We start from the raw sequence: 22,321 nt of genomic DNA on the forward strand, positions 1-22,321 counted from the left end.
GGGGGGGGGGGGCTTCAAATCTAAACAATTCTGGCAGAGAGCCATGTCATGCTAAAAGATTGCAAATAAGTTAAATGAGTTAAGGACTAATCAAAACATGATTCACGTTAAGCATTACATGACCTTTTGGAATATGCCATCACTGAAAAACCGTGCGTCCCCTCTGGCAGGATCTATAGGAAACTGTCCCTCGATTGCTTGGACCAAGTTAATGAAATCAAAATAGCAGCCGGTCAGAGGGGAAACACGTCGGTAAATAAAATCCATCTGAAATGAATATCTTGATTGAATTTTTATGTTCTTTATACTCACTTTGTGGAGAATTTTGTTGCTGTTTATACCCATTGCCTAGTTTAGGTTTTCTCACGAGGGATGGATCAAAAGTACCAAAGCCCTTGAATACCAGATGATACGTCTCCCATTCTCCGATTGTAATTTTCCTTGTAGTTTTTTTATCTATTTTTTTCCCTTTATTCCAGGGCTTCCTTCCTTTGCATATGTTTTGCCTAAACCTATTCAGATGATGCTATCCACGTATGGTATTCCTCTTTATGCAATTATGACAATATTTTTCATTTTTAGGTAATTATTACATCATCCATAGAATAACATAAATAAATTGGCGTCACTGCTTAGTAACAGACGTAGGTGGATTAAGAGGTAACTTTTATGAATCTGCAGCCTTCCTGCTGTACACGCCCTGAGGGGAGGTGCATCTCCTATATGAGGCGCCGGGCTAAATCGGCTGTGCACCGCCGTTATCAGTGTGGACAATAGCGGATTATTACACACCCATCAAATGTTATTAATTTTTCAGCCATGAAATCCAATCGTCATATATCAGTTCCTGCTCTCAATGTACACAAGAGCCATTTTGGGACCTTTAAAGGTCCTTCAAGGGTCCTGAAACCACTGACAGAAAGCAGCAGAAGGGACACGTCTAGAGATGAGCGAGTATACTGCTCGGTGGAGTATTAGCATACTCGGACAGGCTTGTTACTCGGACGAGTATTTCCCCTGCTCGAGCATTAAATTAAGTGAAGAACAGTGTTTTTATTGTTTAATAAAATATTCCAGATGTTTCCTGATGTTTTGCTTGTAAGAACACATAGAAATAACACTATTCTTCACTTTCCAGGTGTGCGTGCGTGTCTCCCGCTATGTTCGGAGATGTTCGGAACATCTGGAATGTGAAGAATATTGTTCTTTCAATGTGTTCTGCACTTAAATGCTCCTGTGTTCACTGTTTTTAATGTTTTAATTCTATTCTTCACTTTGCAGGTGTGCGCGCGTATCTCCGAACCTATCGGGAGACACGCGCGCACACCTGCAACATCTCCGAACCTAGCGGGAGACACGCACGCACACCTGCAACATCTCCGAACCTAGCGGGAGACACGCACGCACACCTGCAACATCTCCGAACCTAGCGGGAGACACGCACGCACACCTGGAAAGTGAGGAATAGTGTTATTTCAATGTGTTCTAACAAGCAAAACATCAGGAAACATCTGGAATATTTTATTAAACACTGTTCTTTTACTGTTCTGTTTTAGCAAAAAAATGCTCGAGTCTCCCATTGACTTCAATGGGGTTCGTTATTCGAGACGAGCACTCGAGCATCGGGAAAAGTTCGTCTCGAATAACGAGCACCCGAGCATTTTAGTGCTCGCTCATCTCTAGACACGTCCTACATTCCCCAAGAAGCGGGTGCTAGTACCAGATGTAGGAAGTGATTCCAGACTTGTAGGGGCTATAATACTCATACAGCTCAGGACCCAGGTCCGTCTGGATGCAACACTGGGGGGGCGGGGGGGGGGGGGCATATAGTTCCATCGTTATTATGATTTGAATTTAAATATATTTTCTGTTTTTACAAATGTCAATGGTAAAAAGGAATATACAATCCATTTTCATATAAAATGAGATTTTCTTGTCTTTTCACTTACATTTTATATGATGTCTGATCGTGTCAGACATTCTCGTGCCAGCGGTCAGCATCCTTCAGAATGTGAACATGCGCAGATGAAGCAGACCCACAGCGAGAGTTGATGACAGAGTATGGAACATCGCTTGATGACATCCGCAGGGGGAATACTGCAGGGGGCATCGCTTCGATAATTGAAAAGGACACCAGGAGGGGCTGTTTCCCGAGGGTAGGCGGGGTTTAAGCAGCTCCTCTATAGCCACGAAGGGGACGAATGGCTTAGTCACAGAGCACATGACATTGAAAGATACTAGATAACATACTTTTTTTCTATATAACCTATATTTTATACAAAAACTGTTCATGTATGTACAACGCTCTGTGGGGCCTGGGGGGGGGGGGGTGGTGGTGCTAAAAATGGGTCTCCTGGTGATAGGTTCCCTTTAACATTGGACATATAGGGGCACATTTACTTACCCGGTCCCTACGCAATCCCTGAGGTGCGTTGTCCGACGAGGATGAATTCTGCCGCGATTCACTAAGATCGTGCGTCCGATATCCTGCATGTGTCGCTTCCCCGCTGAGGTCCGGCAGAGTTCACCTTCTTCCCGGTGTAAGTGAGTGCATTGTCTTGCAACACAATTGGAATGTTAACTCAGTCCGACTCAGTTGGGTTGTCCGACACCCACGTCCCCGATTTGTGTCACATGAAAGTCGGCGCGATTATGCCAAAATCCAATTGCGTGAGCCAAAAACCCCTGCTAAGTGCGGCGTAAAAAGGAAATAGTTGGGAAACCTGACAGAAATGCGGTCCGCGGACCCTTAGTAATTGTGCCCCATATTCTTGTTTGTTATTTTTTATCTTTTTTGGTTATTTTTTTATACATTTATTTTATTATTATTTTTTTTTTGTTTATTTTTTAGAAGGTTCTCCTATACCTGACATTATTTTGAAAATGTATACAAGTTCCCTGTGGGTGGTTATTGTATGAAAAGTCTAATTTTGCCTGCAGACAACAAAACTTTTATACTTAAAGTGATAATCTGGGATGTAATTAAAACATGTACTTGTGTGACGATACTTTTCCATAAATATATTCATATGTTCCTTTAGAAAAAAAAAGAACACCTGCACTTGGATATGACCACCACTGCTGGAGAGATTGTACAAAGAAACAAATTGTTTTACATATGAAATGTCTGGGAGTTACTTCCTGTCCTATAGCCGTCCTGTGGTAGTGAACCCTAAATCCAGGTGGTCACCAGTACAAGAATGCAGGTGTGGTCGTGTCCAAGGACAGCTATTTTGTTTCTAAGGGACAACATGGCTACATTTATGGGCAACTATGTTCACACAAGGACATTTTTTTGAATAACATCTAATTGAAGAAATGTATATATGTGGAGGTTGAATTAAATTAAATGTGACTGCCCAGATGAGAATAACCCTTTATGATAGCATTGTTGATACAATTGATATTAATTTATCACTGAAGCTCTGTAGGTTCCTGAGCCTTCTTCCAAATATTTTTCCTGTTTTTTTTTGTTTGTTTTATACTGTACATTTTATAGTAAACCTTGGTGTCTCATATTATGGTTGAGCCCTGAGTCAGGAATATCTTTTGTTGAAATTAAAGAAAAATTACACAATTGTCCACCAGATGGCGCAGCAGCTAAGAGAACAGGGAAATAATAATTATATCATTATATGTAATGTAAGTATAAAAGTCCCAGCTCTATTGGTGCTGTTTGATAAATATGTTTCCACTTATACGACAGGTTAGTATAGGGCGGCACGGTGGCTGAGTGAGTAGCACATCTGCCTTGCAGCACTGGGGTCCTGGGTTCGAATCCCACCCAGGTCAACATCTGCAAAGAGTTTGTATGTTCTCTCCGTGTTTGCGTGGGTTTCCTCCGGGTACTCCGGTTTCCTCCCACACTTCAAAAAAAACATACTGTTAGGTTGTTTAGATTGTGAGCCCCTTAGGGACAGGGACCAATTTGACATGCTTGTGCAGCGCTGCGTAATCTGTGTGCGCTATATAAATAAAGAATTATTATTATTATTATTATTATAACTATTTTTGATTATTTTTTCTTCTTCCAAGCTGCTGGTTTGGATTGCAGGATTCCTTAGATTATCATAGACCATCATTTTTTCTTGATGATTTAAAATGGTTCAACAGGGGGAAAAGGGTAGTTTTATTTGAATAAAATATTTGTTAATCTGTGTTTTTATTTTTTTGCAAATGTACAAATCTTCCAGATGACAACCAAGATGGGATTTTGTGCTTGCCTGAAATAGTTTAACACTATACCACAAAAACTGGGGCGTAACTACAGTGGTAGCAGCCATAGCAGCTACTATGGGGCCCGCAGTGTCAGAGGGCCCGGCATCTGACCTGACACTAAAGAATGGAGAATGGAGTGCATTATATACATAGTGTGCTGCACATTGTACAGTATGATATGTGTATAACATATACAGTATGTGATGTATATATACTGTATCTGTGATGTGTATATGCTGTACAACATGCATGTATGCTGTATATGTGTGTGTGTCTGCTGCATGTGTGTATCTATGCTGTACACTTTATATGACACTGTATGTGTGTGAATATGTGATGTGTATATGCTCTATGTGTGTGTATCAAGTGAAGAACAGTGGGGGCTATGTATCATTGGTTTTTAGGGCTTTTTTGGCATGAAAAAGTCTCAAAGTAGTCACATTGAGGGTTCTTGATACTTTTCACTGCTAAAAAGTTCCTCAAGATTATTTCCATCTCTTCATTAATCCGGTGTAAACATAGAATTACTGCTTAAGCAACACCGAGCAAATCCAGAGTCATGACTTGAGACTCTTGCAAAACGTATCATAAAAAGTCTCATAGTTACTCCAGTCCCCTGCTGGTTTATGTGCTGAGACTAGAGATGAGCGAGCACTAAAATGCTCGGGTGCTCGTTATTCGAGACAAACTTTTCCAGATGCTCGAATGCTCGTCTCGAATAACGAGCCCCATTGAAGTCAATGGGAGACTCGAGCATTTTTCAAAGGGACCATGGTTTAGGAATAAAATGTGTTATTTAATTGAAAAAGAATGTCTTCTGATAAGTGATCAGATGTATGCAAACATCTGCAATCTATTCTTCACTGTTCCGTGCGTATATTATCTCCCGACAAGTTAGCAGATGTGAAGAACAGTGAAGAATAGAATAAAAACAGTGAACACAGGATCATTTAAGTGAAAAACGCAGTGAAAAACACAGTGAAGAATAGATTACAGATGTTCGGCACATCTGCTTACTTGTCGGGGTGATACGCTGTCCCGGGATCCGCTCCTCTTCTTCCACTGAAGTCTCCCCGTGCTGCCCGATGTCTCCCCGCTGCTTGATGTCTCCCCGTGCTGCCCGATGTCTCCCCGTGCTGCCCGATGTCTCCCCCTTGCTGCCCGATGTCTCCCCCGTGCTGCCCGATGTCTCCCCATGCTGCCCGATGTCTCCCCCGTGCTGCCCGATGTCTCCCCGCTGCCCGATGTCTCCCCGTGCTGCCCGATGTCTCCCCGTGCTGCCCGATGTCTCCCCCGTGCTGCCCGATGTCTCCCTCGTGCTGCCCGATGTCTCCCCCGTGCTGCCCGATGTCTCCCCCGTGCTGCCCGATGTCTCCCCGTGCTGCCCGATGTCTCCCCCGTGCTGCCCGATGTCTCCCCGCTGCCCGATGTCTCCCCGTGCTGCTTGATGTCTCCCCCGTGCTGCCTGATGTCTCCCCGCTGCCCGATGTCTCCCCCGTGCTGCTTGATGTCTCCCCGTGCTGCTTGATGTCTCCCTGCTGCTTGATGTCTCCCTGCTGCTGTTCCGTGCGTATCTTCCGACAAGTAAGCAGATGTGCCGAACATCTGTAATCTATTCTTCACTGTGTTCTTCACTGTCTTTTTCACTTAAATGATCCTGTGTTCACTGTTTTTATTCTATTCTTCATTGTTCTTCACTGTGTTTTTTTAATTAAATGCTTGATCTCGAGCAGGGGAAATACTCGTCCGAGCAACGAGCCGTTTCGAGTACCTTAATACTCGAACGAGCATCAAGCTCGGACAAGTATACTCGCTCATCTCTAGCTGAGACTTTTCATGCATTTTGAGACTTTTTGGGGACTTTCTGAAAAAATAAAATCCCAGACAGAAAATAGACCATGAGAACATTTATTAAGGGCCAAATGCATTTCAATGAATCTGATGGGCAGCGGAGCTAAAAAAAAAATGTAGAACTGTCCTACGGAGCCGCCTAATGATAAATAACCCACAGTATATTTATGGTATTGTGTATATATGAGTGTAATATGTAGATTTTAAAGTGGAAAGAGGGGCGCCATTCAGAAGTCTGCTATGGGGCCTTGAATCTCCTATTTCTCCTTCGGCGGTCCCTATGCTCAGCTCCCCGATGCTCCAGTCATGTGACTTCTCTTCTGTCTTCTTTCAGCTGTAACAGCCAGCAGAGATGCGACACCGCCGCAGCATAGTGTGCGCCGGCTGGCAGAGCGCATGGCCACCTCTCTGCTGGCTTTTACAGCTGAAAGAATACAGAAGAGGAGCCGCCGGGAGCCGTGCTGTGCATCAGGAGCCGTGCTGTGCATCAGGAGCCGTGCTGTACATCAGGAGCCGTGCTGTGCATCAGGAGCAGTGCCGAGCATCGGGGCGCTGGAGGGTGAGTATGAAAGTTTATTTAAGCTCTATGGACCCTTCAGTTGAGATCCTAGAGAGAGGCTGGTCTGCTACTAGTTATATCTAACAATATCATACCATAGCTTCTATACCATCACTTTCATTGCCTTAGTGTCCATTTTATCAGTTTAGCTTTTAACTGTCAGGGCAATGAGAAAGTAATTAAAAAAAATTCTATAATTTTGCTTGTTTTATGATCTCTTTCGACTTTATTTCGGTAGGTTCTATAAACTGGTCTATGTTACATATTTTATGGTATGTAGATGCAATATAATGTGAGTTGCCATCAAAAACAAACACATCCATCTCCAGGAAGATATGTGCATTTTTTTCATAGGTTGAACGGACTTACTGTACAGGGGTTTGATTTTTCTTTTGTTCTTTTTTGGGACTTTTTCTAGTTTTCTATTTACGGTAGTTTGGTTTTCCTGTGTTGCACCTGATTTACCAACGAATGCAGATGTTCACATTTTTAAATTGTTGTTAGGCTTAAATGTAATTTTTGCAAACGAAAACCTTCACTCCTATGTTGGCGAAAGTGGTTGCCCAAAAATGTATTAATTTTTTATACAATTAAAAAAAAAAAAATTAACAAAAAACACAGATGCCAGATTAAACACCCTCCAAGGTAAATCAAACAAGGCCAAATAAAGACAGACTCAAGACTCCAATGTTCTTATACTGTAACCTTGGCCATCTTTATGTTGATCCCCCAGAGAGTTCTTGGCCATGTGGAGCCATGTTGAACTTCGAGTGACCAGTATGGAAGAGTTTGAGTGTGATAACACCAAATAATACACTTGCTCACCATTCACACCTTGGACCTTGTAACAGTAACCAGTCAAATGGCATTGGGCAATGGTCAATAGGTAAAAATTCGGCCATATTGAATTTAGGGTATTTTGGGGAGTGCACTCAAATTTCTACTGTTACATAATCTATACACCGACTACTTCACCTTGTGAAATCTCCAGTGTTGTCCAATGAAAAGATATAATAAAATATTTTTAAAAATCGGGGTCAGTGCACTTTCTTTTGTGAAACACTGTAAATTCTTCATAACCCTCTAAACTTCCTCACTGTTTTTTATTGATTAACTCCAAGAACATTTCTGGATGTCATAACCATAAAACCTTGACTCTACGCTCGGCGTCACATAAGGTGTGATAGTTTAGTAATCCACTGCATCACATGGATTTTATTACAAGGCTTAACAAATATTACATTTCTTGGTTGACACCTGTTGACCTTGAGATATAGATGGTGTATACATGGTATATATCTCACTAATTATAGAAAGTTGATGGGACCCTCCCATGTCACACCCTAAAAACCTATATAATAAGAGCCTCAGCCAAGACTCAAGTCTCACAACATGACTTGTTTTGAAGAGCTTAACGATGACCTCCGTGATAGGAATACTGAGTCTCCTCTCAGCTCTTATAGCAACAAGTAAGTTTTAGGGTTAATTCTACTATGTGAATTATGTAATATTAATGTTTTATTTTGAATTGAATGAATTTGTTAATAATTTTGTGAATTAGGACAATAAAGTTTTCTTCTTCTTCTTCTTCATCTCTGACTGATGAGGTAAAAGACAGGAGGCTTCGCTTTACATATTAAGAAAGCGGAGCAGAACGTTTAATAGATCTATATTGGTAAATTACCTAATATTACGCACACATTACAAAAAATATAAGGAAAAGTGGCCAACCCCTTTAACTTTCACAATCTATGTAGTCCATTGTATGACACGGACAATATTATCCGTTATCATTTTGAAGGCTCAACCTTTGGTCTTGCAATCTCATAAAATAATAATTATTTGTATAAGAAATAAAAACGGGGTGTGTTCAGGGAAATTCTGACATCAGTCTCCTGGTGAACAGTTGTAGACTGCTGTTGAAATTTTTAAGATCCTCCCATATCTTTCCCCTCTAAAAAAAACCTATAAATAGAGAACCACAGTCTCTCACAAAATTCCAAGCCTTCGAGAGCAGATCCATGACCTCCCCGATTTTGACTCTGAGCCTCCTCTCAGCTCTTACAGTAACAAGTAAGTTTTCTTATCACTTTATTCACATCACAGTGTCAGACAAAACTGACTTAAATCCGAGATGACACCAAGGCACAGAGTCTTATAGCAAGGAGTGGTAGATTATGTCAGATTCACAAAATAGCAAACACAACAATAGTACTTAACCCCATAACGACATAGCCCTTTTTTTTTTTTTTTTTAATTTCCATTTTTCACTCTCCACCTTCAAAAATCTGTAGTTATTTTATTTTTACATGTACAGAGCTGTGTGGTGGCTTGTTTTCTGCTAAACGAATTGCACTTCATAGAGCAAAAAATTCCAAATGCAGTGAAAATGGTGAAAAAATGCATTCGCGCGGTTTTCTTGTGGGCAAGGGGAGCGACGATCTTCGGGCAAGATGCCATCTTTTTGAAGCCACTGGCAGCTTTGCCGGTGGCGAATGGCGGGATAACAATATGCAGTGAAGACTTATCGGCCAATGGAGAGGACTCAGCCCGTGAGCCCTCTTCATGCACCCGACGCGCGCCGTACTATTATGGTGCACGTTGGGATAGGGGTAAATGTAAACAATGGAAAGACTGAAGTAAACAGCACCCTCTGATAGAGCTGGGCAGAATATAAAGGGAGTAATGGACACTGCCCCCAGCACTGTTCAGCCACCATTTACCCAAGCCACAGCTGCACACAAAATAAGCTCACACTCATATCCAGCTTTCCCTTGGGAAAGATCCTGAATGGGAGTTGTCACTCAATGTAGTCTTGGGTGTGGTTTTAAAGCATAGAAACCTGAAACCTGATCATATTTAGAGCAATCCATTGAGTTCTGACAAGTCCCTCTGAGAGAATTGCTGTTTAGTGGCAGAATCACACTTGTGTTCACCAGATAAAATTCTTGGACCCCAACTCCATTGCGCCATGGATGACAATCCCTAGCAGCCTCCGTATTAACTTTTCTTCTCTAGGGTCCAGTATCGGATATAAGCCTATACCCACCTGAGAATCATCTGGTACTCTAGTGGCCAGTCCGAAACTATTTAGTGGCAACTTATCCACATGGTATACTCCAAGACATGATGTGTTGGCAATCAAAGTCAGGGAAGGCAGATTCCGCTCGATGTAATAAGCTATGGTCAGGACAGAAGAACCAGTACAGAGACAGGCAGAGAGTTACATTTACATGAAATGGTCAGAACACCAGGTAACAGAGGACAACAAGCAAATAAACAGAGACATAAATTAGGAAATTAACTGCAAGTAGACTCCATCTATCGGGTTCTTAAAGGGTGCGGACAGGTCTCATCGCTCAGTTTTTTGAGTGAAATCAGGTTCTAACCATCAGTCTCAGATGGTGAAGATCTTTTTGACATTGCAGCAGAGGTTGGAAATGAAAATGATTTGGTAATAGTTCTGATCGTGTGACATCTCTCTAGGTTCTGCTCTCCTATGTACACAGTGTGTGTCTGAAAGTTCATCATCCTGCTCCGGCCCCAGCGTAACTTGTCCTCCAGGCTATGAGTGCGGCTCCTCACATACAAAAACCAATGTTGGTGAGTTATATCATTATCTATAAGTCTTTGTAGTCTACTGAAGGACGTTGCCTCCTATACTGGTAACTGTGCATGTAGGGGTCTCTACCCCAGTTTTAAGAATCTTGCAATTTTTTGTGTTCATCACTAGAGATGAGCGAGCACTAATATGCTCGGGTGCTCGTTACTCGAGCCGAACATTTTCCGATGCTCAAGTGCTCGTTTCGAAAAACGAGCCCCACTGAAATCAGTAAAATTACAAACTGAACGAGCACAGTGAAAGAACACAGTGCAGAACAGATTGCAGATGTTCGCGAACATCTGCGATCTGTTCCGGAGAAACGCGTGCAGAACGGTGTTCTCCGCAATAGTATTTGAAGAACAATATGTGTGAAGAACAACTTGCAGATGTTTGGAAAATACTATTGCGGAGAACACCGTTCTGCACGCGTGTCTCCGGTACAGATCGCAGATGTTCCCGAACATCTGCAATCTATTCTGGACCGTGTTTTTTCACTGTGTTCTTCAATGTTCTTTAAATGTTTTAACTGTATTTTTTTACTGTTCTTCACTTCTTTTTTTTTAATTAAATGCTCGTTATCGAGCAGGGAAAATACTCGTCCGAGCAACGAGCCGGTCCGAGTACACTAATACTCGACCGAGCATCAAGCTCAGACGAGTATACTCGCTCATCACTATTCATCACCCAAAAGCTATAAGTTAATGGGGCAGATTTACTTACCCGGTCCTGTCGCGATCCAGTGGCGCGTTCTCCGTCGAGGATTCGGGTCTTCCGGCGATTCACTAAGGTAGTGCGCCTGATGGTGTCGCTGCTGCGCTGAAGTCTGCCGGAGTTCGCCATCCTATCCTGGGTGCAGGTAAGCATGTGTCAAGCGACACATATTTTTTTTACTTCCGCGGTTTTTCCGAATCCGTTGGGTTTTTCCGACAGCCACGCCCCCGATTTCCGCCGAAGCGCAACAATCAGATCGTGTAAGCCAAAAACCCGGGGCAATTCGGCGCAAAACGGTAATTTTCTGGAAACCCGATGAAAAAGAGCGATTCGGGCCCTTAGTAAATGACCCCCAATGATGGTAATTTCGGGAAAATCAGCGCAAATCGGAAATATTCGGGTAACACGTCGGGAAAACGTGAATCGGTCCCTTAGTACATGACCCCCAATGTGTTCTCTTTATTCACTGTGTCATCACGATTACGGCGATATCCCATTTCTATGGCTTTTTTATGGTGAACTTGTTTTGCAGAATATAGAACATCGCCATGTTACAAAGAGGTAAATGTTATTTTTTTATCACTTTTTATGCTCTTTTTATGAGGTCAAATTTGAAAATTTCATAATTTTTGCGAGGCTTTTTTGCATTTTTTTTTACGGCGTGTACCGTAAAGATTCAGTGACAATTTTATTTTATTGTACGGGTGTTACGGACGTTGTAATACCCAATATGTTGTGTTTTTTGGGGGGATTTTTACTTTTTTATGTTGTATTTGATTATTACATTGGATGGGACTTGTTCATTGTAATATACCACAATACTAATGTATAGCAGCATATTACATAGTCAGCCTTTGCACTCTGCAAAATCCTAACAGGCTGCTACTGTTGGCAGCCCTGGGGTCCTTATCGCACCTCAGGGTTGCCATAGCAATGATCAGCACCTCCTGCATGATTGGCTTTGCAGAAATTGATTTTCTTTAGATATATTTTCTAGGAAAACTTAATTGGTAGACAAATGCAAGAAAAGCCTGTGCAGAGAAAAAGTCTGAATTTTTTTTACCCGCTAATACACCATATTGGTGCACTAATACCCTCTGCTGAAGACCTTAACCACCCCATTAATGCTTCTAATCATCAAACTCATCACTTCCTGAGGTAGGAACAGAAGGGGGATAGTGTTTTTACATACCTGGTGGAACAGTTACAAGCCCTCCCCATGTCTTCCACATTACTATATAACCAGTGATGACCCAAATTTGGTTTGGGTATCCGATTCCAGGGGTTTGCTGCTCTTACCATATATTGCAATACTACAGTATTGCATTATATGGTATAGTAAATTGCCTACTGATCTGTAACTTTGTGCCACCAGATCTTGCAGAATGGAAGTCCTTCAGTCTAGTTCAGACTTGGGTTGTCATGGTTGAACTAAATACCCACCTGTAACACCTGCGATCAGTGCAGGCATCACTGACCAATGGGTTTACAGGTCGGCAGTCGGTGTGCTCCAATATTTTCCCAATCATCACTCACCTTGACACCATTAGGGAGCAACAATCCTTTTGAAAATGATGACATGTTCCCAGTGGGTGTTCAAAGAGGGCTCATCAAACGCTGCTCTTCAAACATCCATAACTTAAAGTGAAAAGCTGGTTTGGGGGCTGCTCAGAAACCCATCAACCAGATTTTCATTGTGAGCCGAACACCTTCTTGCTAATGTCCTAGTTTGTTGACCTGAACCTGGAGGACCTCATCTCACCTGTGTCACACAGCTTAGGTAATTATATTGATAGATGAAGCGTAATGCTTAGAGCCTCCTGAGGGGGTAATTAATCACCTACCGGTAGGGTACATTTGAATTTTTATGATCCTCACCACCATCCAGAAACCATTCTACAGAGTATTTCTAAAAATTAAAAACAAAATGTTTTTAAACTTAATATGGAAAAACATGTTTTTATTTTCAGGTGGATTTGAAACCAATGTTGTGGTCAGGGCATGTACAGTCCAATCTTCATGTAACTTCGCTGGCATCATAGCCACACCGCTTGGAAAAACCCGGGTGGCCACTTCCTGTTGTAACACTGATAACTGTCTTCCTGCTATACCTCAATGTAAGTCATCATTATTTAGCTTTCTCTACATACACATAAAGTTTACTATACCCTAAAGCGAGCAAATGACTTGGGGGCTTATTTTTTACTTGCTCAGCCCAAATTAGATTTTACTTAGTTGTTGACTTCTCTGCTTTTAATTATAAAGTAACTTTGCCGTAGACTGCAGTGAAATTGTCCTTCCTAGGACCTTCCATAAATAAACATAAAAAAGAGAATCGTTGGAAAATTACTATTTGTAATATTATAACACTTTTCTAAACTTACTTGCTCTTTCCATCTGTCAGGAGATGATCTGGCTTTTCTGAAGTCCTGGGGCTTTATAAAGATAGTCAAATGAGACAGAGATGCTCAGGGCTAGATAAACACAATGGGGCAGATTTACTTACCCGGTCCATTCGCGATCCAGCGGCGCGTTCTCTGCGGTGGATTCGGGTCCGGCCGGGATTCACTAAGGTAGTTCCTCCGACGTCCACCAGGTGGCGCTGCTGCGCCGAGGTACGCCGAGGCCCGCCGAGGCCCGCCGGAATGCACTGAAGTTCACTGGCCTATTCCTGGTGAAGGTAAGCGCGAGTCCCGCTACACTTTTTCTTTAAAAATGCGGCGGTTTTTCCGAATCTGTCGGGTTTTCGTTCGGCCACGCCCCCGATTTCCATTGCGTGCATGCCAGCGCCGATGCACCACAATCCGATCGCGTGCGCCAAAATCCCGGGGCAATACAGGGAAAATTGGCACAAATCGGAAATATTCGGGTAACACGTCAGGAAACCGCGAATCGGGCCCTTAGTAAATGACCCCCAGTGTGCCTTGGCTCCACCTCTTGCTAATATATGCATGCTCTCCTCCATGTTCATCGCGCTTTTCCCTGCCCACCCATCCACTTATGTCATGATCGTGGGGGGGCCATGTGCCATGAACACGGAGGAAGGGGTGCATATATTATCAGGAGGCAGAGATGAGAGACGCTGGGTTGACGTAGCCCTGAGCCTCTCTGGCTCATTTGCATATCTTTATAAAGTCTTTGTACAAGTTTCCATACTTCTTACTCACCAATGATGGATCCAAAATCAGATTTGGGAGGATTCCCAAGTAGAATGCAATCGTCACCAAAGGATTTTTTTGATCACTGATGCTCTACATGAGGTGCACTCATAAATCTCCGTAGAAGGGTTTCTTCTAGTTTCATAACATCATGAGTCTCTGAGAAGTTCTGAGATACAGATTGAAAAAGTTGGGAGGAAAAAACTCACAGTGATGTTGTCTGAATGGTAGCTTATTCTTTTCATGCGGTTTGATTCTATATTTCTCAATAAAAACCACATCTTATGAAGAAAAAAAGAGGGATATTATATAAGATTAGAGTTCACCGGTGGCAGAGCATCAGTGACCAAAACAGTTTTTGTGTATTGTAGTATTCTTAACAAACCCGTAGCATTAAAAAACAAGTAGTGTCTGTTTTGACAATATCTGACACCATTAAGGGGATTTTCCCACAAATCAATGTAATTTGCTGATCAAGGGGGTCTCAGTGATGATATCCCCACAGATCACAAAAATGAGGGGTCCGATGGGGTCCCAGGTACCTCATTCGCACCTCTCATTGCTCCAGAAGAGTAATGGAGCAGGCGGCAGCGCATGACCATTCTGCTCCATACTTCTCAATGGAGCCAACGGAAAAACGAGCGTCAGCTCCATTACTTTCCTGGTGCATTGAGGCCTTTTCATGATCTCTGGGGGGAGATGGGGCTCTCCAGTCGATAGGACCTAACTTGATTCGTTAGGAAACATCTTTAACATTTCCAGTCTTAGTGTACAGAGTTGTGCTTTGTCCTTGCTATGCAGGACCAATTAATGTTACCATTTTGCAATCTGTAGGATGTTTTCATTACCCATATGGGATTATTATTTATATAATTGGATACATCAAGATAAATTTGTACCATTAAGCTACATTGCCATTAGCCCCCCTACTTCTTGGTCAATGTTTTCACTCCATACAAGGTTATTTATATATGTGTCATAAATGTACCATAAAAGTTTTAAAGGTTAACAAAGATGTACAGTAATTCCATACACACCATTATTCTGTAAATGTTATGAAAACAAGTTCTCTTTTTTTCCCTCTCTTTTTGGTTCTAGTTCCAGCAATAAATAATACCCGCAATGGACTTGTCTGCCGATACTGTTCAACGGCTGACTCTGACTGGTGTTACACATCCGAAACTGTACAATGCACCGGAATAGAGGATCGGTGTCTCCTCCAGAGAGTAAAACAAGGAGGTAACTTTTTTTAATTTACCCCCCTGTTAAATTCCCCCCATCGGGTGGATTTTTGTAGATTCAAAATGGAGGTCTGCTAGTCGCCTGATTTCGACTGGTTTAGAGAGAGTCAAACCAGTTGTCTCCACAATTTGTAGCAGAGACTTCAGTAAATTCGGCCTACCGGTTTGGCTATACACCCCCACGTGTACAAAGTGGCATTCGGGCACAAATATTTTGAAATCAGCTGAAACACCATAAAACTGTTACGTGAAAAGGTTTAGTAAATCACCTCCATAGTTGGGGGAGTTGTTGGGAGGCCACTGAAACACCTAGTCTCAACCTTGTTCGACATCTTTGGAATTTACTAAAACAGAGATTGTGAGAACACCTTTTACATATAAGATCCAATATTATACTAAATATTACTTTTCATGTGTATTCTTGCAGGACTTAAAAATGCCCTCCGAGGATGCGCAACAAAATCCGTCTGTGATCTTGGTGGCCAGACCAAAACTGATGGAAGATCTACAACGGAAGTTAAGCATATTTGCACCGATGCTGGAATAAGTGTCCATAAAGTTGTCCTAACTCCGGCCATCGTGAGTCTTTTATTGATGAAGATCTTCTCCTGAGATTTCTTCATGGATAAACAAGGACAATGGTGACAGTTTAAATAATGTTATTTTTTCTTTCCTTTATTTTAATTAAAGCCAATAAAAATAAAATGTTTAGATTAAACACTATTGTTATTGTTATTTATTTTCGTCAAACTGGTTGGAGTTTTAATTTGTTAGAAAAAACTTATATGACTGTTAGAGAAATATCTCTATCTCTGATGTGATGTGGGTCCAAATTGTTGTAAAGTACGAGCTGCTCGGAGAATCAGTCACACACACATGTCTGGTAAGACGATTCCACCTTTATTTACATAACAGAGAGTTCTTATAGGTTTTTGGACACAAAGAAACTTCACTGGGCATGCGTCAAATTCCTTTCCCATGGACAGGATGCGTACTTATATGGTAACCTCTGAGGCACTATGTGAGCGTGGGTTTTATACACAGATATAGTTTGCTGATAATATAGGGAGTGTAATGACACGTGGATGGAGAACACATAGACAAAATGGATTATGTTCTCTCACAATGACACCCTCCAGAGAAGGTTGGTGCAAAGGATAAGGAGTAAGGCCCCATTCCCACAGCCATTATTGTGGCCATAATAGAAGACTATGGCACTCGGGCATGGTGCGGCGAGGACACGGTGTCTGACTGCGCTGTGACTGAGCTTGGTGACTCTCAATGTAGAGGGGGGAGTTGAGGAGTGCTCATTTCCCAACCGTTCTTTACCTGGTCATGTGCTTGCCCAAAATTTGGTCTGGTCGAGCACAGAGCTGTGTGTATGCCAGGGAACTGATACCATGCAAGGAATCAATGTTCATTTTATCCCTTTCTGAGCAGAGATTTTTTTAGGCAAAAAAGGGTCTCCATATAAGCGCTATAAGCACTCTATGGGACCCTGCCCACAACTTAAAGGGAATCTACCATCAGAAATTGACCTAATAAACCACTACCAGTATGTTTTCAAGCAGTCAACCAGCCATTTCATGGCCCGGGTAGGTGACATCATCAATGTCCCATCAATTCTGCCCCATCAATTCTGTCCTGTGTACTGTTCATAATTGTGTTTCAATGCTGATTCAGTTATATGATTTCTTTCTTGTGTAACAGCCTGCAGGGTGTGGCCATGTTATCTGCCGGCAAGCGCATACTATGATGCGGCCGCTGCTGATGTCATAGGGCCTCCCTATAATAACTATATACAGCCCCCTATAATAACTATGTACAGCCCCCTATTATAAATATATACAGCCCACTATAATAAAAATTTAAAGTCCTCGAAATTTTGTCGCCAGATATAGAGAAAAAAGAAAAAAGAGTTAAGGTATTTCAAAGCGCCGTAAATTGCCAACCTACAGATAATTTATAGTTCATAAAGTGCCAATGTGATTTACGGCGCTTTGAAATGCCTTAACTCTTTTTCTTTTTTCTATATATCTAGCGCATGCGCATTATATTGGTATGAATGTGTTTATTTCCAACTCTTGCGGCGCATAACAGCCCGCGCATGCGCTATACCATCGGGGATCGCACTTCCCGAAATGACGTTTCGTCACTTCCGGTTTCTCAACACTAACCAACGACTGGGTGGAATGCATAGCGTCACATCTGGCCGATTCTGTTCACTTATTGGATGCAGCTGCTTGGTGTCGGACTCTGAGGAGTCTAAGCACCCTATATAACCTTTACCTCCCCAATTGCACATTACCCCTGAGAAAGCCTTCACAGAAAGGCGGAACGCGTGGGGATTGCTCTCTGCCCCCACTATCCCAAAGCTGGATGTTCTAGATATTGAGGTAACTATGGCCATATTGGAGATTATGTATAAATTGTAACTCTTAGCACCTTTATGTATTTATTACTGATTACTTCTTACAAATTTTGCGTGATTTATGCTGCTGTGCCATATATATACATTTCTAGTTTACTTCTAGTGGATTTATTCATTACTGGATAGTGTGGTCTGTTTGGTTGTTGGTAAGCACTCAGTTGTGCTTTTTAAATGTTTTTTAAAAAAAAGTGTATTGATTTAATAATGATGTAATTTATATTTTTGAAAATCAGTGGATATCCGTCTCTTCCTTCTTGTTTGAATATGATACTAAATTGGGTATGTGAGACACTGAAGGGGTTAACTGTGGATGGGCGGTATGTTTCCCCTAGGTTTTCATACTATGCAAGGCCTTAGAGCTGAGGTTGTGTTGTCCAGCACCTTGGGCACAGGTGATGGGAGCAGCCTAATCAGCCTGCATAAAGCCACTGAGCAGTGCTGAGAGTGTGCTCTCTCTGACAGGAGGCTGGAGAGCACACAGCCCTGACCTCTGTGCCTGGAGCAGCGACTTATTTTATGAACTAGTGGTGAGTTAGAGAAACTCTGTGTAGTTAGCACCCTGACAGGTAGGATTTTGTGTGTTTAAATGCCTGAATGTAAAGGCTGTTTTATTTTGCTGCTGCAATAAACGCAGGCGAGCCCTGTTTTGGACTGTACCTTGGTGTCACTGTCTTGAACTGCATCACAAAACCCTGCTACCTCAGACTCTACTGGGCCAAATCTCCCACACATGGTGCTTCGGATTGCGGGCAGTTCAAAAGACACACACCTGAAAGGCTCGCTACATCCTGCAACAGTGCATGGCCTGGGTGAAAGCAGCAGGCAAATTGCAGGATAAAGCCAAGATGGAGGACTTTATTAAATACCTGCAAGAGGAGGCCAGAGCTAATCGGCAGCAGCAGCAGGCCATGCTCCAGCAGCAGGAGGAGAGGTCCCGCCAGCAGCAAGCCATGTTCCAGCAGCAGGAGGAGAGGTCCCGCCGGCAGCAAGCCATGTTTCAGCAACCGGAGGAGAGGTCCCGCCAGCAGCAGGAAGAGTCCCGGGCTGATCGGCAGCTGCAGCAAGCCATGCTCCAGCAACAGCAGGAAGAGTCCTGAGCCATGTTCCAGCTGATGATGGAAAAGTTTTTTGGCGTTATGGCAGCACCGCAAGCAACGACTACTGAGGGGTCCCATACTGGTTTGCAAGGGTACCCGGTTGTCCAGTATTCCGCACAGGCTGCAGTGCAGAAGGCCTTACAAAAGATGACGGCGACCGACGATGTGGAGGCGTATCTCACTGTGTTCGAGCAAGTAGCTGAGCGAGAGGAGTTACCAGCTGAGCAGTGGGCAGATGTCTTGGCACCGTTCCTGACAGGTAAATCACAGAAGGCCTACTACGACCTGAGTGAAACGGAGGCCCGTGAGTACCCCTAGCTAAAGGCAGAGATTCTGGCTCGTCTTGGGGTCACCATACAAGTTCGTTCCAGCTGGGTCCACCAGTGGGCGTACTCAGAAAAACTACCCCCGTGCTCCCAAATGCATGACCTGATCCATATTGTCCGGAAGTGGCTACAACCAGAGGACTGCACCCCAGCACAAATGGTCGAGAGAGTTGTTCTTGACAAGTTCATCCGTTCTCTGCCCTCTCGGCTCCAGCGATGGGTTGGACAGGCCGGTCCAACCAATGCTGAGGAACTTGTGTCCCTTGTAGAGAGATATTGGGCTTCGGAGGATCTTCTACTTATCTCTCCCGCCCGAAGCAGTGCCAGTGACAGGGTCACCAAACCATCTGGTAAGACTGCTACTGCAGAAAAGGGGAGACAGGTCAGGTTGGGAGGGGGTTCATTGGGGGGCTCGGATACACAGAAACCCAACGAGGCCCGTGACAGAGGTCACAGTCGTATCCTGTGCTGGCGATGCCATGAAATGGGCCATATTGCTGCCAACTGTCCCCTGTCATTGGAGCCAATGGACTGCAACCAGACCCGGCGAGTGTCACTGTTTGCCCTGCCGGTTCTGGCAGCCGAGTCGTTCACGGATGCAGAACCCCAAGTGTGTATGGTCACAATCAAGGGTTATGCGGTGGAAGCCTTGCTAGACTCAGGGAGTCTGGTCACCCTGGTGCGGGGAACTTTGGTTGATCCTGGACTATACAGTGGGCGTAAAGTGGGAGTGTTGTGTATACATGGGGACACTCGCGAATATCCCACTGCCGTCATCAACCTACATACACCTTGTGGTACTATTACCCATGAAGTGGGGGTGGTGGGGACCCTGTTTCATGAGGCTATTATCGGCAGAGACTTACTGGTGTTTTGGGACTTCTGGAGAAGAAGACCCACCTCAGGTGCTATTACAGATAATGGACATCAGATAGGTCTGGCCTTGGCCCCTGAACCCTTTGAGGCCGATGTACCCACACCAGCACTAGGGGTGACCCCAGGTGAAGAATTCTCTCCCCTAGAGGTCCTAGCTGGTGAGGTCGAGGGTCACGAATAGGTGCCCGACATGCCGGACCTTGAGATTTCCCTTGTAAATTTTGGGGCTGCACAGCTACATGACCCTACCTTATTAAAAGCATGGGAGGATGTTAAAGTGATAAATGGGGTACTCCAAATACCAGGGGCTGACAAAATATACCCCCGAATGGTGATTGTTGAGGAACTGTTGTACAAGGTTGACCAGATACGAGGTAAGGAGGTTGAGCAACTTGTAGTACCCCAATCTTAGGTGCTGAGAAGACCCGAGAGAGGATCCTGCAGAGATTTTTCTGGCCCGGGGTTTGGGAGGAGGTAAACAGGTATTGTAGCTCCTGCCATGAGTGTCAAATTACTGCCCCGGTGTCCCACTTCAGGAGTCCTCTGGTCCCGTTACCAATCATAGAGGTGTCGTTTGAATGAATTGCCATGGATTTGGTTGGCCCCATAGTCAAGTCCACAAGGGGGCACCAGTACATCCTGGTTATCCTATTCAGAGGCAATTCCGTTAAGGAACACCTCCTCCAAAAACATTGCTAGGGAGCTGTTCCAGGTATTCTCCCGCACAGGCCTCCCCAAGGAAATCTTGACTGACCAGGGTACCCCATTTATGTCCAGAGTAATGAAGGAGATGTGTAAGTTACTCCAGGTTAAACAGCTCCGCACCTCTGTATATCATCCTCAGACAGATGGCCTGGTCGAGAGGTTTAACAAGACCTTGAAGGGGATGCTAAAGAGGGTGGTCAGCAAAGATGGGAAGGACTGGGATTGTTTGTTGCCTTATCTGATGTTTGCCATACGTGAAGTTCCCCAGTCCTCCACAGGTTTCTCACCCTTTGAGCTATTATATGGCCATTCCCCACGTGGGCTTTTGGATGTAGCTAAGGAGACCTGGGAACAGGAAAAGACCCCCGACCGTAGTGTGATTGAACACATCTTCCTTATGCAAGACAAGGTCCATATGAGGTAATGGAGAAAGTGGGGGAGGTTAACTACAAGGTATATCAGCCGGGGAGGAGGAAACCCGTGCAGATATACCACGTGAACCTCCTAAAGCCATGGAGGGAAAGAGAGTCCCTGATAGCCGTGGGAGTAGAAAAAGCATCTGTTCCCAAGAAGGTGACACCGGAGGTAGGTGTACCCGATGCCAAGGTGCCTGAAGTACGGATCTCGGAGTCCCTCTCCAGGGCCCAGATTCAGGAAGCGAAGGAGTTTGTGCTCCGAAACGTTGATGTGTTCTCTAAGTTATCGGGTCGTACTTCAGTCATCAAGCATGACATCATAACCGAACCCCACATCCGGGTACACCAAAAACCCTACCGGGTCCCTGAAGCGCGCCGGCTTGCCATATCCGAAGAAGTTAGGCAGATGTTAGACCTGGGGGTTATCAAGGAGTCTAAAAGTGACTGGTCGAGTCCTATTGTGTTGATTCCCAAGCCTGATGGTTCTGCAATGACTTTAGGAAGTTGAACGAGGTATCCAAATTTGATTCTTACCCTATGCCCAAAGAAGACTGCTTTTGTTACTCCTGATGGGTTATTTCAGAAAGTGGTACTCCCCTTTGGGCTACATGGGGCTCCCGCCACATTCCAGAGGTTAATGGATCTCGTGCTAAAACCTCACCGGAGATATGCCTCGGCCTACCTGGATGACATCATAGTCTATAGTAACGATTGGGAGAGTCATCTAGCCAAGGTACAAGCAGTGGTGGACTCCCTGAGGGAAGCAGGGTTTACAGCGAACCCCCAAAAATGTGCGCTTGGTCTGAAAGAGGCCCGTTACCTGGGGTACCGTATTATGAGAGTTGTTATCAAACCCCAACTAAATAAAGTGGAGGCGATACAGCAGTGACCACAACCTGTGAGCAAGAAGCAAGTGCGGGCTTTCCTAGGCATAGTGGGCTATTATCGCCGATTTATTCCCGATTTTGCAACAATAGCGGCACCCCTGACTGATCTGACCAAGGGCAGCGGGTCGGTAATGGTAAAGTGGAGTGAAGAGGCTGAGGGGGCGTTTCAGCGACTTAAGATGGTTTTGTGTGAGGGACCGGTACTGATCACCCCGAACTTCACCAAAACCTTTATTGTACA

At 43.8% G+C, this 22,321-nt stretch overlaps 1 protein-coding gene across 1 annotated transcript; it reads left to right on the top strand.

Annotated features, from left to right (window-relative positions):
* Positions 1 to 8,541: 8,541 nt before the first annotated feature.
* Positions 8,542 to 16,013, top strand: LOC140065491 (phospholipase A2 inhibitor 25 kDa subunit-like). The gene is made up of 5 exons (XM_072113091.1): positions 8,542 to 8,701; positions 10,115 to 10,231; positions 12,914 to 13,060; positions 15,200 to 15,340; positions 15,770 to 16,013. Exons 1-5 carry the CDS (start codon positions 8,650 to 8,652, stop codon positions 15,952 to 15,954), a joined length of 642 nt encoding a protein of 213 aa, XP_071969192.1. The 5' UTR covers positions 8,542 to 8,649; the 3' UTR covers positions 15,955 to 16,013.
* The last annotated feature ends 6,308 nt before the right edge of the window (positions 16,014 to 22,321 follow it).

This window comes from Engystomops pustulosus, chromosome 6 (genome assembly GCF_040894005.1).
Source record: "Engystomops pustulosus chromosome 6, aEngPut4.maternal, whole genome shotgun sequence".
Taxonomy (NCBI): Eukaryota; Metazoa; Chordata; class Amphibia; order Anura; family Leptodactylidae; genus Engystomops; species Engystomops pustulosus.